The sequence below is a fragment of the Scyliorhinus canicula genome, chromosome 11, assembly GCF_902713615.1.
Source record: "Scyliorhinus canicula chromosome 11, sScyCan1.1, whole genome shotgun sequence".
NCBI classification, from domain to species: Eukaryota; Metazoa; Chordata; class Chondrichthyes; order Carcharhiniformes; family Scyliorhinidae; genus Scyliorhinus; species Scyliorhinus canicula.
Genome location: NC_052156.1, coordinates 103,558,919 through 103,573,298, shown reverse-complemented (window position 1 = coordinate 103,573,298; position 14,380 = coordinate 103,558,919). Strand labels below are relative to the sequence as shown.

Genomic DNA, 14,380 nt, shown 5'->3' with positions numbered 1-14,380 from the left:
CCTACTACAGTACAGCAGTTTGAGGGTTTGAATACAGTTTAAGATGATTTTGACCGTGAAACTTTTGTTGTAAATTATGCATACTGTTCCTTGAAGAAATTAGACCTGCTGTCCTTAGCCAGCCTGGCCGATATGTGGCCGCAATCCCACAGCAACATGGATATTACCTGCTCTCTGAAGTAATTTAACAAACAACTGAGTGTATCAAACTGCTAAGTCTACCACCCCTTCCTAAGGCAAGCAGGGATGGACAATAAATGCAGGCTTTGCCAGTAATGCCCATATACCGCGAATTAATAAAAAGGCTGTTCATTTCACAGATATTTGTTCAATAAGGGAAAAAGTGTATATAATGAAGTCTAATGATCATGGCATGTGAATAGCAATTGCCAGAATATCCCATTCACTTTGCTCATATCTTTCTTTGCTGCTAGATAACTGCACAGTATCTGAGTTCCCAAGGCCAGTATGTAAATCCATTAAAAAATAACGTTCTGATACTTCAGTTTCATGATTTGTTTATTAGGTGTAGGGTATCAGTGTTCAAATATAGAACCTTTCTTCTATTTCGGGGAACCGCGTCAGTTTCAAGGACTGCAAGGTCAAATGTAGACCAAATTTAACTTGTCCAAATAACAGCAGAGGGTGACAACATGAACTTACATACAACAAAACTTGAACACAGTAAAATGTCCCCAGGTGCTTCACAGTAAAGTTATAAAACAAAATATGGACACCAAGCAAATAAGGAATCATTAGGGCAGATGACCAAAAGCTTGGTCAGTGGCCATTTTCAACGAGTGTCTTAAAAGATGTGAGTTAGAGATATGGAGATGTTTAGGGAGGGAATTCCAAAGATCAGCCTCAGACACCAAATGGTGGAATGAATAAAATCAGGGATGTGCAAGAGGCCGGAATTGGAACAGCACAGATTTCTTGGAAGAGTGCAAGGCTGTAGGAGGTTACAGAGAAAGGGAATACAAGGAATGATTTGAAAAAAAGGATGAAAACTTTTTACAGACAGTGAAGGGGTTAAAAGAGGTAGGGAGTAAAACTTTGCCATCAGCATACATGTGGAAACCAGCATTGTATTTTCAAATGGTGTTACCGAGGGGCAGCATGATGGTACAAAACAAGACGGGGCAACGCACAGAGCCTTGGGGGACACCAGGGGACAGGCGATTCCTGAATAAAAACACAAAATACTGAATAAACTCGGCAGGTTTGGCAGCATCTGTGGAGGAAGTAACAGAGTTAACGTATTGAGTCCGTATGACTTCTTCAGAGCAGGTGATTCTTGTATTTACGTAGCCACTTTAACATTGCAAACTTTGTTTGGATAAGTTTCCAAGGTCTAAATGAACATACAAAGACAAATAGAACAGCAATACTGAATCATGGGGAACTTGTGCAGAGGTTTTTGTGGAAAATTACAAAGACCTCTTATGTAGAAATAGCCTCCAGTCTAAGAAGTTATTAAAGTATTATCACACACACTGTTTGGCTAACAGTACAATATACACTATGCAGAGGCAGCACGATGGCGCAGTGGGGGTTAGCCCTGCTGCCTCATGGCGCCGAGGTCCCAGGTTCGATCCTGGCTCTGGGTCACTGTCTGTGTGGAGTTTGCACATTCTCCCTGTGTTTGTGTGGGTTCCCCCCCCCCCCCCCCCCCCCCCTCCCTCTTCAACCCAAAGATGTGCAGGGTAGGTGGATTGGCCATGCTACATTGCTCCTTAATTGGAAAAAATGAATTGGGTCCTCTAAATTTATTTTACAAAATACACTATGGTTTCCAACAGAGTGCTCTCAACTCACAACTCAAGAAATCAAATCTCTGATCATCCAATCTTTAACCTCAAGTTTTGCTGAGGTGCAAGCAGTGTCATTGAGTTTCAAATGAACTAATTAGCCTCCTTCTGAACTGTATCGATTCAATGATCACATTTAAAAAAATGAAGGATCATTAAACTGAGGCAAAAAATAGGTACAAAGCTGGAGAAGTCATTCTCACACAAAATAGTGCTGCGGTCAGTTATGGCCACAAGGACTACGTCCAATATTGGTTAGAAACACCAAAACATTTATGCTCTGGAGGCAATATGAAATAAAAACGTATTTCTGGTTATGGTGTGGAACTGGAGAAATATCATGTTTTAGTTCCAAAGGAGATGACTGAGGTGGCTGTACAGCTATTTAAGACAGTAAACAACTTGCATTTATATAGCACCTTTAATGTAGAAAAATACCCCAAGGCACTTCACAGAGGCATAATCAAAAACAAAGTGTAGAAAAGGTAATGAAAACTAAATTTTGACCGTGGTGAACACAGGTTTAAATTAGCAAAAGGCAAATTTATAACTGATATTTTCTTCACACAAAGTGATCAACATATGGAATGCACTTCTAGGCAAGGTCGTTAAAGCAAATGTCCTGGAATTATTTTTAACAAGTATTTGCATTTAAACTTTACTTCATCATATCTTCAGTTACGGATGTCAAGATTTTTACATTGACAAACATGATATACGGTTCGCACACAGCCCCACAAACTGCAAATGAGATGAATGACCAGTTACTATATCATTTAGTGTTGGTATCTGATGGACCCCAGCATTGGCCAGCTATTCTTCAAGACAGTGCTACAAGATTCTTTTTCTCCACTCCTACTTGTTAGAAGGACCTTCAGTTTATTGTATTAACAAAAAGATGGCATTTCCATCAACATAGCTCTCTTCGAGCACTAAAGTGACAGGATGGCCGAAATACTATGTTCAATTTTCAAGTGGAGTTTGAACCCACAACTTTCTGACTCAAAGGCAGGCAGAACTGAGCAAACTCGTTCAATACTTGCAGGAACTTGTGAAATTGGAATTAATTAATTAAAAATCTGGTCATTTGGAAGAGATTGCTGGCCACCATCGAGAAAGTATTTTATATAGAGGTTTAAAAAAGGGATAAATGTTTCCCTCACCTACCAAAAGGAATCCTACTTGGTGTGAAGAGCATGAGTCCCTGTATTTAGATTCACCAGATCATGCTTAGTCGCAAATGCCGATTTACATTCATCTTTCTAAACATTTATAAAAAGACAATATTAGAAAAGTTAAGAAAAGTGTATTTTACATCAATTTGCACTTTGAATTCTACATGATGAATGTTGTATTCCATAAAGAACCATAGATGCTCATTGCAATAGTTAAATAAATACATAAATCTAACTCATGCCTGCATGTATAAATCCTTGCAAAACAATCTTATCTTCAAATATTTTTACAAAAGCCAAACATTAAATTAAAAAACAACTATAAAGTTAAAATATACAGGAAAATTGGGTGCAGCATTTAACAGCCCTGTTCCACCATAAATTTTGGAAAGATTTAAATGTACATTCTGATAAACCTGGAAAATCACAAGAACCATCTAGTATTGATATCAATACAGTGAAACCCTGACAATAGTGTTGGAACCATTAAAGGCAACTTGCTTCTCATTTTCCATAAAATGAAATACATTTCATCAAATGTATTTTTTCCAGTATTCTCAGGCCTCCAAACTACTTAATATGGATATCACAGTTTACAAGTCAAGAACCAGGTCGCAATTTTTGTCCAGTTTCCTTCCCATCTTTCTTCTGAAGTACAAGCTCCTGCTGGATGTGGCTCCATTGGCACTGGTAACCCCCAAGTAAACCACCATATGGTCATTTTGTTGCAGCAAGAATTCAGTCTCTATTCAATGTGTGGCATCACAATCAATGCTAATGTCTTTGTTTGGTGTTCTTGCACAGAGATTTTACATTCCAGTCACTGGGCATTGTTCATGAATAGGAATCTGAGCTCATTCCTCTCTTCCCTGAAGCAGAGGCACTCGGGCAAACAGTAGCACTACGGACTCCAGATGAAAACAATTATAAATTCACTACCTTGACCTTTCTGGTTTGCAAAACGTAATATCATCTAATACTAGGTATTAAATTTACCTCATGAAAAATTAGACGTGTTCATGAATCATTTTTAGATGTGGAGATCTTCAGAGATAGAAAATGTCAGTTCCATAATCCATGAATAAAACAGAGAGATAAAGGTGGGCCTTTCTATCAATAATAATGTGGTGTTCACAGTTTTATGATACAAAGATATCAACACACTTGAAAATGAAGCACGAAAATAGATCACCGCTTAAGTCTTTTGGTGGCCAGGTACAGGGTAAGTAGCCAAAATGTCAAAATAGAGCTTAATTAATTCTTGCTTTCGTTATCATTCAAATTAGAAAATTACACGACTGGCCAAGTTTTCTTCTTCAGGGCCTTTTTCAGATAACACCAAAGAGCACCTGAAGAGTGTTTTGGGTTTTTTGTTGCAATTTCTTTGAAGTTCATTCTGCAATCCAAAATGAATCGTTTGTTACAGGAGATTAAAGTGTGATTATGAACAGTCGAATTCAATCTATTTTGAAGCATCAACACCACACTCTAGCTTCTCAGTATCGTGCATTTTTCATGGAGTTGCTTCTTGAAATCCTTCTCTTGTATAGTCTCAATATTTGGAATGTTATAACACAGTAGCTTCTTGAAAAACTTCTACCCACCTGTGGAGAATTGGAACATTTGTTAATGATTGTAACTCTTAATGTCTATGTACAAAACAGTGCACTAAGTATGTAGAAATGAATGCATCAAAAGACACCTTTTTTCTGTTCGGTACCTAGGGGATAGGGAGTACAGATCGAGACATGTTTCATTAAGTCTCTATCTTCACTGTATCCTCTCAGGCTCTCCCCCAACATGAAAACTGGCCTGCATTTGCAGCAGACCCATTGAAGGCACTTCAGTGGGGTGTAAGGTGGTATTCTCGGCCTTAACCTTCCCTCCTAATGCTTGATGAGCACCACATCAGATAGACATCAATTGAAATGTAGCTTAATGAGCTTCCCTCAGACCTAGTGGGGCGAGTGGGGGAATGAAGAGGAAGGGGAGAAAACAGGGTATCTTTGGGGTCCAGAGACAAGCTGCAGGGTATGGAGAAAAATTATAAGTTTTATTTGGATCCATCATCGGGATATTTGGAAGCACCACGGTAATAAGACCCCCATCTCAGTGGCCTCAAATACTCTTGCAGTGATACCCTGAGACTGAGATGATGGATCGCTCACAAACTGAACCATTTTCCTTTGTGCTAAGTAAGACTCCAACCAGTGGAAAATTTTACAGTGGATTCCTGTTGACTCAGTTTTGTGAGAGCTCCTTGATGCCACACTTGGTCACATGCAACCTTGACATCAAGGGCTATCACTCCCACCTCACCTCTTTAGCTCAGCTCCTTTGGCCATGTTTGGATAAAGCTGTAATGAGGTTACAAGCTGAGCATTTATGGTGGAACCCCAACTGAGTGTCAGTGAGCAGGCTGTTTATGAGTAAGTGCCACTTGATAGTACTTTGGCTGACCCCCTCTATATCACTTTGCTTTTGATCGAGAGTTGACTGATCGGATGGCAATTGGCTGGGTTGGAATTGTCCTTTTTGTGGACAGGGCATAACTGGGCAGTTTTCCACATTGCCAGGTAGGTGCTAGTGTTGTAGCTGTACTGGAACAGCTTGGCTAGCGGCGCAGAACGTTCTGCAGCACAGGTCTTCAGTACTTTGATGGAATGTTGTCAGGGTCCGTGGTTTTGTAGTATCCAGTGCCGTAACCGTTTCTTGATATCACGTGGAGTGAATCGAATTGGCTTAAGACTGGCCAGTGTAATGCTGGGGGCCTCAGGAACAGGCAGAGATTAATCACTCTCTCGGCACTTCTGGCTGAAGATTGTTGCAAATGCTTCCGCCTCGTCATTGATGTGCTGGGCTCCTCCAAACATTGAAGATGGGTATATTTGTGAAGTCTCCTCGTCCTGTTAGTTATTTAATTGACCACCACCATTAATTTTTTAAAAATTCCAATTCAGGAGCAATTTAGCATGGCAATCCACCTAACCTGCACATCTTTGGGTTGTGGGGGTGAGACCCAGGCAGACACGGGGAGAATGTGCAAACTCCACACGACAGTTGCCCAGGGGCCGGGATCGAACCTGGGTCCTCAGTGCCATGAGGCAGCAGTGCTGATCATTGCGCCACGGTGCCATCCCGTCCACCACCATTCATGACTGGATATGGCAGAGCTTAAATCTGATCTGTTTGTCTTGGGATCACTTTGGTCTATCGCATGTTGCTTCATTGTTTGGCCTGCAAGTATCCCGTGCTGTCCCTTCACCAGATTTACATCACATTTTTAGGTATGCCTGGGGCTGCTTCTGGCATGCATTAGACCATAAGATATAGGAGAGTAGGCCATTTGACCCATCAAATGTGCTCCATTATTCAATGAGATCATGACTGATTTCCCACCTTATCTGCATAACCCTTGATTTCCTTACTAATTAGAAATCTCTGTCTGTCTCAGTCTTGAACATAACTTAATGATCAAACCTCTACAGCTCTCTACGGTAAAGAATACAACGGATTCACTATCATCTGGTAGAAAAAAATCCTCATCTCTTTAAATGGGTGGCCCATTATTCTGAGATTATGCCCTCTGGTCCTAGACTCTCTGACAAGAGGAATCATCCTCTCAAAATGTAGCCTGTCAAGCCCCTGAGAATCCTATATGTCTCAAAAAGGTCACCTCTCATTCTTCTAAACTCCAATGAATACAGGCCCAAACTATTCAACCTCTCCTCATAAGAATATTCCTCCATTCCCGGGATCAACCTAGTGAACATTCACTGGCCTTCCTCCAATGCCAATATATCTTTCCTTAGATAAGGGGACCAAAATTGTTCACAGTATTCCAGGTCCCTCCTGCACTCTTCATTGGACCAACATTGATCCCCAACTTGGTAGTAATGGGAGAGTGGGGGATATGCCAAGCCAGGTGGTTACAATTCTGCTGTTGCTGCTGATGGCCCACAGCGCCTCATGGATTACCAGTTTAAAAAAAAAGTACATTTGTTAAGATTTTATATTTTTGCTAACAACGCAACAAAATTACAAAATACATCAAGTAAGCAAAGAAAAACATCGCAACATAAATGAATAGAAAGAGGAACAGAAGAACAATCATTGTAACTGGCTCGATACAATCTTTAGATGTAGCTCGATGCCTCTACAGCCCCACCATAGACCAAGGAAGAAACAGGATAAAGCCATGAAAACATGGTGAAATGGTGCACACCCTCCCATGATGCATCTTACCATGATAGTTCAGAATAAATTTTGAACAGCACAGTAGCACAGTGGATGGGTGGCAGGGGTTAGCACTGCTGTCTGACAGCACAGAGACCCCGGTTCCATTCCAGCCTTGGGTGAGTGTGTGGAATTTGCACATTCTCCCCGTGTTTGTGTGGGTTTCCTCCCACAGTCCAAAGACGTGCAGGTTAGTTGGATTGGTCACGATCAATACAAGGGGTTATGGGGATAGGGCTTGGGAGTGGGCCTCGGTAGAATGTTCTTTCACAGAGTCGGCACAGATTCGATGGACTCCTTCTGCACTGTAGGGATTCTATTGTTTAGGCTGCATCCATATGTATCTCCCTCAACTCTAGCAGTACCTAAAACACCAATAACACATCACAGCATCCTCTCCTCTGATACCAAACCTGTCTGCATCCATGCAGGAATCATTAAAGGATTCTTTATATAAAAATAAACAAAGAAAATATGCGAAAACCCCAGTTCTAAGGGGGAGTTACATATATACCGCACAATGCAACTTAACCCCAGTCTCATGTCCAGTACAGAACCAACATCATTCCATACATTTGCACAGAAAGGACTGGCAACAAAATTTTCAGATAATCTTTTTCTTTTTTTTTGTTTAACTGACCCATTTAGCCCATGGACATTCCACGTCACGATTCTCACCCGAGGCTTCTGCCTCCCCTCCCCCCTTAGAGTCCGTCATCAGCACCTTTCGGCTCCACCCCATCCCACCACATTCATGACCAAACTCACGCTCCATAACTGTCACATCACCCTCTCCTCTTCCCCCCCCCCCCCCCCCCCACCTTCCCACACACTGGCTAACCACTGCAGATCCCCCCCACATCATTTCCAATCACTAGCATTTCTTGCTAGTGTGGCGACTCCCATCTGAAGCCCCTAACCCAAAAAAACATCATCCCCACCTTCTCTAGCCATCCCATCTGCATCCTCCCATCCTCCAAATCTCCACTCTGGCCCTTCCCCCTTATACCCCACACCCAACCCAATGCCAAAAACATCACCCCAAAATGGCTCCCATACAGAGCATTCTCGAAATACCCCGCCACCCCACCCCAGCCCACAACAAGGCCATAGCCACTGCATTGAACAGAAGCAACAGAGTGCAATATAATTAAAAGTTATACCCCCAACACCGAAGGGCACCCCCCCTTGAAAAGAACAAACAATTTAACTTCAATACAAAAGTACAAAAAAGGTGGGTGCAAACACTCCATAACAACTTTTCCCAATCGGCAAACCAAACAGGAAACAAATGGAGACAGAGCTTCCATCCACGCTCCCCCTTGAGATCTTCCCCAACTTATGTTCCTTAATAAAGTCATTTGCCTCTGCCGGCCTCGAAAGTGACCCAAAGTCCTGGCTGGATACAGCACCCCAAACCAAATCCGGCACCTGCCTTGGCCTTGTTGAACCCCACTCGTCTCTTGGCCAACTCCGCACCAATGTCCTGATAAACCCGGAATCATAATTCCGGAGGTGTAGCTACAATCAGATACCACCTTCTCCACCTCGTGGACAGTCGCCCCTACACCTCCAGTCTTTTCTCCACTTGTTCCAAAGTCCCGCGAAGAGGTGACACTGCCCCCTCAATTGCCTTTGACTATGCACTCTGTATTTCTTTACTCTGCTGCCGAAATTCATCCTTAATGAAGCTCATCAACTGCTTTACTGGCAGCTTTCCAGTTGACAACTATTCTTCCTCCTCCGCCATTTCAGCAATTGATGCTACGTCATGAGTCTCCTTCAACACTTTAGGCAGGGCTCACCCTATCTTCTTTTGAGTTTGGTAACGTGCCCACCTGGGGGAGAACTAATCCCCCTTCACTCTCCACACAACCTTTCTGCCGAAATTCCCCAAAGTTCAAGTAAAAGGACCAAAACCAACACTTTCAAGCAGGAGCCACCCTGTGTGTAATGACTCACTCCAAGGCCACCACCAGAAGTCAAAATGTTCAGTAAGTGATTAAGCCTTAAGGGCCTCTTAAGAAAATCAGAGAGGAAAAAGTGCTCGAGCTACCAGGAATTAACTACAGGATAACAAAGGATCAGGGCCCAACCCTGGTTCCATATTTCCTGCCGCACGCTGATCACCTATTAATGAAAAAGAGAACAAGCTGCTCATTCAACCAAGAAAGTGTCCCACCCCTCAGGGGGAGCAACAGGATATCAACCAAATACAGGACTCAGTTTAACCCCAGGCCTCAGTGCTCTGAAAAAGTAAAACCCAGCCTCTCAGAACATCCCTAATAGGTGCTCCAGGATACCAGGCACAGGACTGGACTTGGCCCAGCCCAGGACCTCCCACCATTTTTACTGAAAAAAAAGGATGATAATCCAACCCCAGCAGAGGAGACTGCATCACCAAAGCGAAGATGAATCATGAAGACACCCAACAATTGTGCGCCCTAAAAGGAGGGGGGTGGGGGGGGGGGGGGGGGGGTGAGTCAATTCCCTCCTTCTCGGTACAATCGGGGAACCTTCCCTAAACCACCAGACCAGCATTAGTGATAGCACCTGCTCAACCGGCTGAAGAGAGGGGAAAACAATATGAGGTAAGAATGCCCGAACTGATCTAAAGATATCACCCATCACTGTCCGCTATCACAGGAAGAATCAGGGGCAGCACGGTGGCGCGGTGGTTAGCACTGCAGCCTCACAACGCTAAGGTACCAGGTTCAATCCTGGCTCTGGGTTACTGTCCATGTGGAGTTTGCACATTCTCTCCGTGTCTGCGTCGGTTTCACCCCCATAACCCAAAGATATGCAGGGTAGGTGGATTGGCCATGCTAAATTGCCCCTTGCTACTCTCTGCCTTCTATGACCTAGTCATTTCTGTATTCATCTTGCCAGCTCACCTCTGATCCTGTGTGACTTCATCTTTTGTACCAGTCTGCCATGAGGGACCTTGTCAAAGGCCTTATTGAAGTCCATATCGACAACATCCACAGCCCTACCTGCATCAATCATTTTTGTGACCTCCTCAAAAAACTATCAAGTTAGTGAGACACGGTCTCCCCTTCACAAAACAATGCTGCCTCTCGCTAATACATCCACTTGCTTCCAAATGGAAATAGACCCAGTCTCAAAGAATTCTCTCCAGTAATTTCCCTACCACTGACGTAAGGATCACTGGCCTGTAGTTCCCTGGATTATCCTTGCTACCCTTCTGAAACAAAGGAACATCATTAGCTATTCTCCAGTACTCCGGGACATCACCTGAAGACAGTGAGGATCCAAAGATTTCTGTCAAGGCCTCAGCAATTTCCTCTCTTGCCTCATTCAGTATTCTGGGGTAGATCCTATCAGGCCCTGGGGACTTACTTACCGTAATATTTTTCAAGACGCCCAACACCACGTCTTTTTGGATCTCAATGTGACCCAGGCTATGCACACACCCTTCTCCAGACTCAACAGCCACCAATTCTTTCTCTTTGGTGAATACTGATGCAAAGTAAAGTATTCATTTAGTATCTCGCCCATTTCCTCTGGCTCCACACATGGATTCTCTCCCCTGTCCTTCAGTGGGCTAACACTTTCCTCTTGCTTTTTATGTACATGCAAAAAGCCTTGGGATTTTCCTTAAACCTATTTGCCAATTACTTTTCGTGACCCCTTTTAGCCCTCCTTGCTTAAGTTCCTTCCCACATTCCTTATATTCCACACAGGCTTTGTCTGTTCCCAGCCTTCTAGCCTTGACAAATGCCTCCTTTTTCTTTTTGACGAGGCCTACAAGTTCTCTCGTTATCCAAGGTTCCCGCAATTTGCCGTATTTATCCTTCTTCCTCACAGGAACATGCAGGACCTGAATTCTTTTCAACTGACATTTGAAAGCCTCCCACATGTCAGATGTTGATTTACCCTCAAACATCAGCTCCCAATCTAGGTTCTTCAGTTCCTGCCTAATATTGTTATAATTAGCCTTCCCCCAATTTAATACATTCACCCCATGACCACTCTTACTCTTGTCCACCAGCACTCTAAAACTTACTGAACTGTGGTCACTTTTCCCGAAATGCTCTCCCACTGAAACTTCTACCACCTGGCCGGGCTCACTCCCCAATACCAGGTCCAGTACAGCCCCTTCCCTAGTTGGACTATCTACATGTTGTTTTAAGAAGCCCTCTTGGATGCTCCTTACAAACTCTTCCCCGTCCAAGCCCCTAGCACTAAGTGAGTCCCAGTCAATATTGGGGAAGTTAAAGTCTCCCATCTCAACAACCCTGTTGCTTTTACTCCTTCCCAAAATCTGTCTACCTATCTGCTCCTCTATCTCCCGCTGGCTGTTGGGTGGCCTGTAGTAAATCCCCAACATTGTGACTGTACCCTTCTTATTCCTGATCTCTACCCATATAGCCTCGCTGCCCTCAGGTGTCCTCCCGCAGTACAGCTGTGATATTCTCCCTAACTAGTAATGCAGCTCCTCCACCTCTTTTACACCCCCTCTATCCTGCCTGAAACATCTCAATCCTGGAACATTTAGCTGCCAATCCTGTCCTTCCCTCAACCAGGTCCCTGTAATGGCAACAACATCATAGCTCCAAGTACTAATCCAAGCTCTAAGTTCATCTGCCTTACCTATTATACTTCTTGCATTAAAACATAGGCATTCAGGCCACCAGTCCCACTATTTTCAGCAACATCTCCCTGTCTGCTCTTCTTCAGAGCCATACTGGCCCTATTCCCTAGTTCTCCCTCAATTTTGTCACCTTCTGACCTATTGCTCCGGTACCCACCCCCCTGCCATGCTAGTTTAAACCCACCCGTGTGACACCAGCAAACCTCGTGGCCAGGATATTTATGCCTCTCCAGTTTAGATGCAACCCGTCCTTCTTTTACAGGTCACACCTGGCCCGGAAGAGCTCCCAGTGGTCCAGATAACATAAACCCTCCCTCCTACACCAGCTGTTTAGCCACCTGTTTAGCTGCTCTATCTTCCTATTTCTAGCCTCACTAGCACGTAGCACAGGGAGTAATCCCAAGATTACAACCCAAGAGGTCCTGTCTTTTAACTTTTTGCCTAGCTCCCTGAACTCCTGCTGCAGGACCTCATCCCCCTTCCTGCCTATGTCATTAGTACCAACATGTACCACGACCTCTGCCTGTTTGCCCTCCCCGTTCAGGATGCCCGCTACCCGTTTTGAGACATCCTGGAACCTGGAACCAGGAAGGCAACATACCATCCTGGAGTCTCTTCCACATCCACAGAAGCGCCTATCTGTGCTCCTGACTATAGAGTCCCCTATGACTATTGTTCTTCTGCGTTTTGACCCTCCCTGCTGAACATCAGAGCCAGCCGTGGTGCCACTGCTCCGGCTGCTGCTGTTTTCCCCTGATAGGTTATTCTCCCCAACCGTATCCAAAGCAGTATACCTGTGATGCACAATCAATTGTACAAAGACTAAGGTTGGATACAACTGTGGCTTTATTGCAGTAAGATGTGTGGCCTCCCACAGCAGCTGGCGAAATGGCTGCTGAAAAGAGGACACGCTCCTCCTACTGGGCGGAGCCAGCAGGCAGGGGCTACCGGCGAACCTGTAGTACAGGTCCTACCTTACATCACCTAATACAGGTGTAACAGTGGTTTACCACATTCACCCCCTGTTAAAAATGAGTCCGGCGGGGGTGGTGGAGAACTATATACAGTAGTGAATTTATGTACAGTGCTTTATCAGGGGAAATAAAAAAAATGTCCTTTGAAAGTGTGGTGCCAGTTAGAGATTCAACCGTTCTGGTGCCTTGACGTTCCGCTGGGAGCGACGTAGCGGTGGCGGCGATGTCGATGCTGGCCTGATGTTGGATGACTCCGGGAGTGTGTTGAAATCCTCTTCATCCTCTGGCATGGGCAGGGGAAGGAGGGATAGTCCTGGTGTGGTTAATGTTAGGAGCGCCGGGGGAGGGGAGGGTGGCGCTGGGCCGAAGAAGTGTGTATGGGTGGAACCTGCTGATGCCGGTCCCTGAGGGAGACAGTACCTTGGCGGCCATCGGGAGACGCCACATATGCATACTGGGGTTGGCATGGAGCAAGTGCACCCGATCCACCAACGGGTCCGCCTTGTGAAGTCGGACGTGCCTACGGAGCAGGACCGGTCCTGGAGTGCGAGCCAAGTGGGCAGCAAAATCCTATGGACTTCCTGGGGAAGGCAAAAAGACATTCATGGGGTGTGTTATTCGTAGCGGTGCACAGTAGTGACCGGATGGAGTGTAGTGCAGGAGGACCTCCTGCCAGCGAGAGGCTGGGAGGTTCCTGGACCGTAGGGCCAGTTGGACGGCCCTCCATACCGCCCTGTTCTCCCTCTCTACCTGCCTGTTTCCCCGGTGATTATAGCTGATTATGGTGATTATGCCGCTGCTGAGCAGGAACTGATTCAGCTCATCACTCATGAATGAGGATCCCCTGTCACTGGATGTAGGCGGGGAAATCGAACAGAGCGAAGATTGTGTTTAGGGCTTTGATGACGGTGGCAGACGTCATATCGGGGCATGGGATGGCAAAGGGGAATCTGGAGTACTCATCGACGACACTGAGAATATACGTGTTTCGGTCGGTGGAGGGGAAGGGCCCTTTGAAATCCACGCTGAGGTGTTCAAAGGGGCGGGAGGCCTTCACCAGCCGCGCATGGTCCGGCTGGTAGAAGTGCGGCTTGCACTCCGCACAGACCTGGCAGTCCCTGATGACTGTCCGTACTTCCTGACGGAGTAGGGCAGATTGCGAGCCTTGACAAGATGGTACAATCGTGTGACCCCCGGGTAACAAAGGCTGTCGTATAGGGCCCGGAGTCGGTCTACTTGTGCGCTGGCACATGTACCTCGGGATAGGGCGTCTGGGGGCTCGTTGAGTTTGCCGGGGCGATACAAAATCTCGTAATTAAAGGTGGAGAGCTCGATTCTCCACTGCAAGATTTTATCGTTTTTGATCTTGCCCCGCTGCGTGTTGTTAAATATGAAGGCTACCGACCGTTGGTCAGTGAGGAGAGTGAATCTCCTGCCGGCCAGGTAATGCCTCCAATGCCGCACAGCTTCAACGATAGCTTGGGCCTCATTTTCAACGGACGAGTGCCGAATTTCTGAGGCATGAAGGGTGCGGGAAAAGAATGCCACGGGTCTGCCTGCTTGATTGAG

At 45.2% G+C, this 14,380-nt stretch overlaps 1 protein-coding gene across 3 annotated transcripts in view; it reads right to left on the bottom strand.

The window, feature by feature from the left end:
• Positions 1-2,213: 2,213 nt before the first annotated feature.
• The window catches only part of fgd6 (FYVE, RhoGEF and PH domain containing 6), a 243,997-nt gene continuing 231,830 nt past the window's right edge, over positions 2,214-14,380 (bottom strand). For all 3 annotated transcript variants that reach the window (XM_038810925.1, XM_038810924.1, XM_038810926.1), the window contains one exon: positions 2,214-4,590. In XM_038810925.1, the coding sequence (XP_038666853.1) occupies positions 4,554-4,590 (37 nt within the window). In that variant the 3' untranslated portion in view covers positions 2,214-4,553. The remainder of the gene's footprint in view (positions 4,591-14,380) is intronic.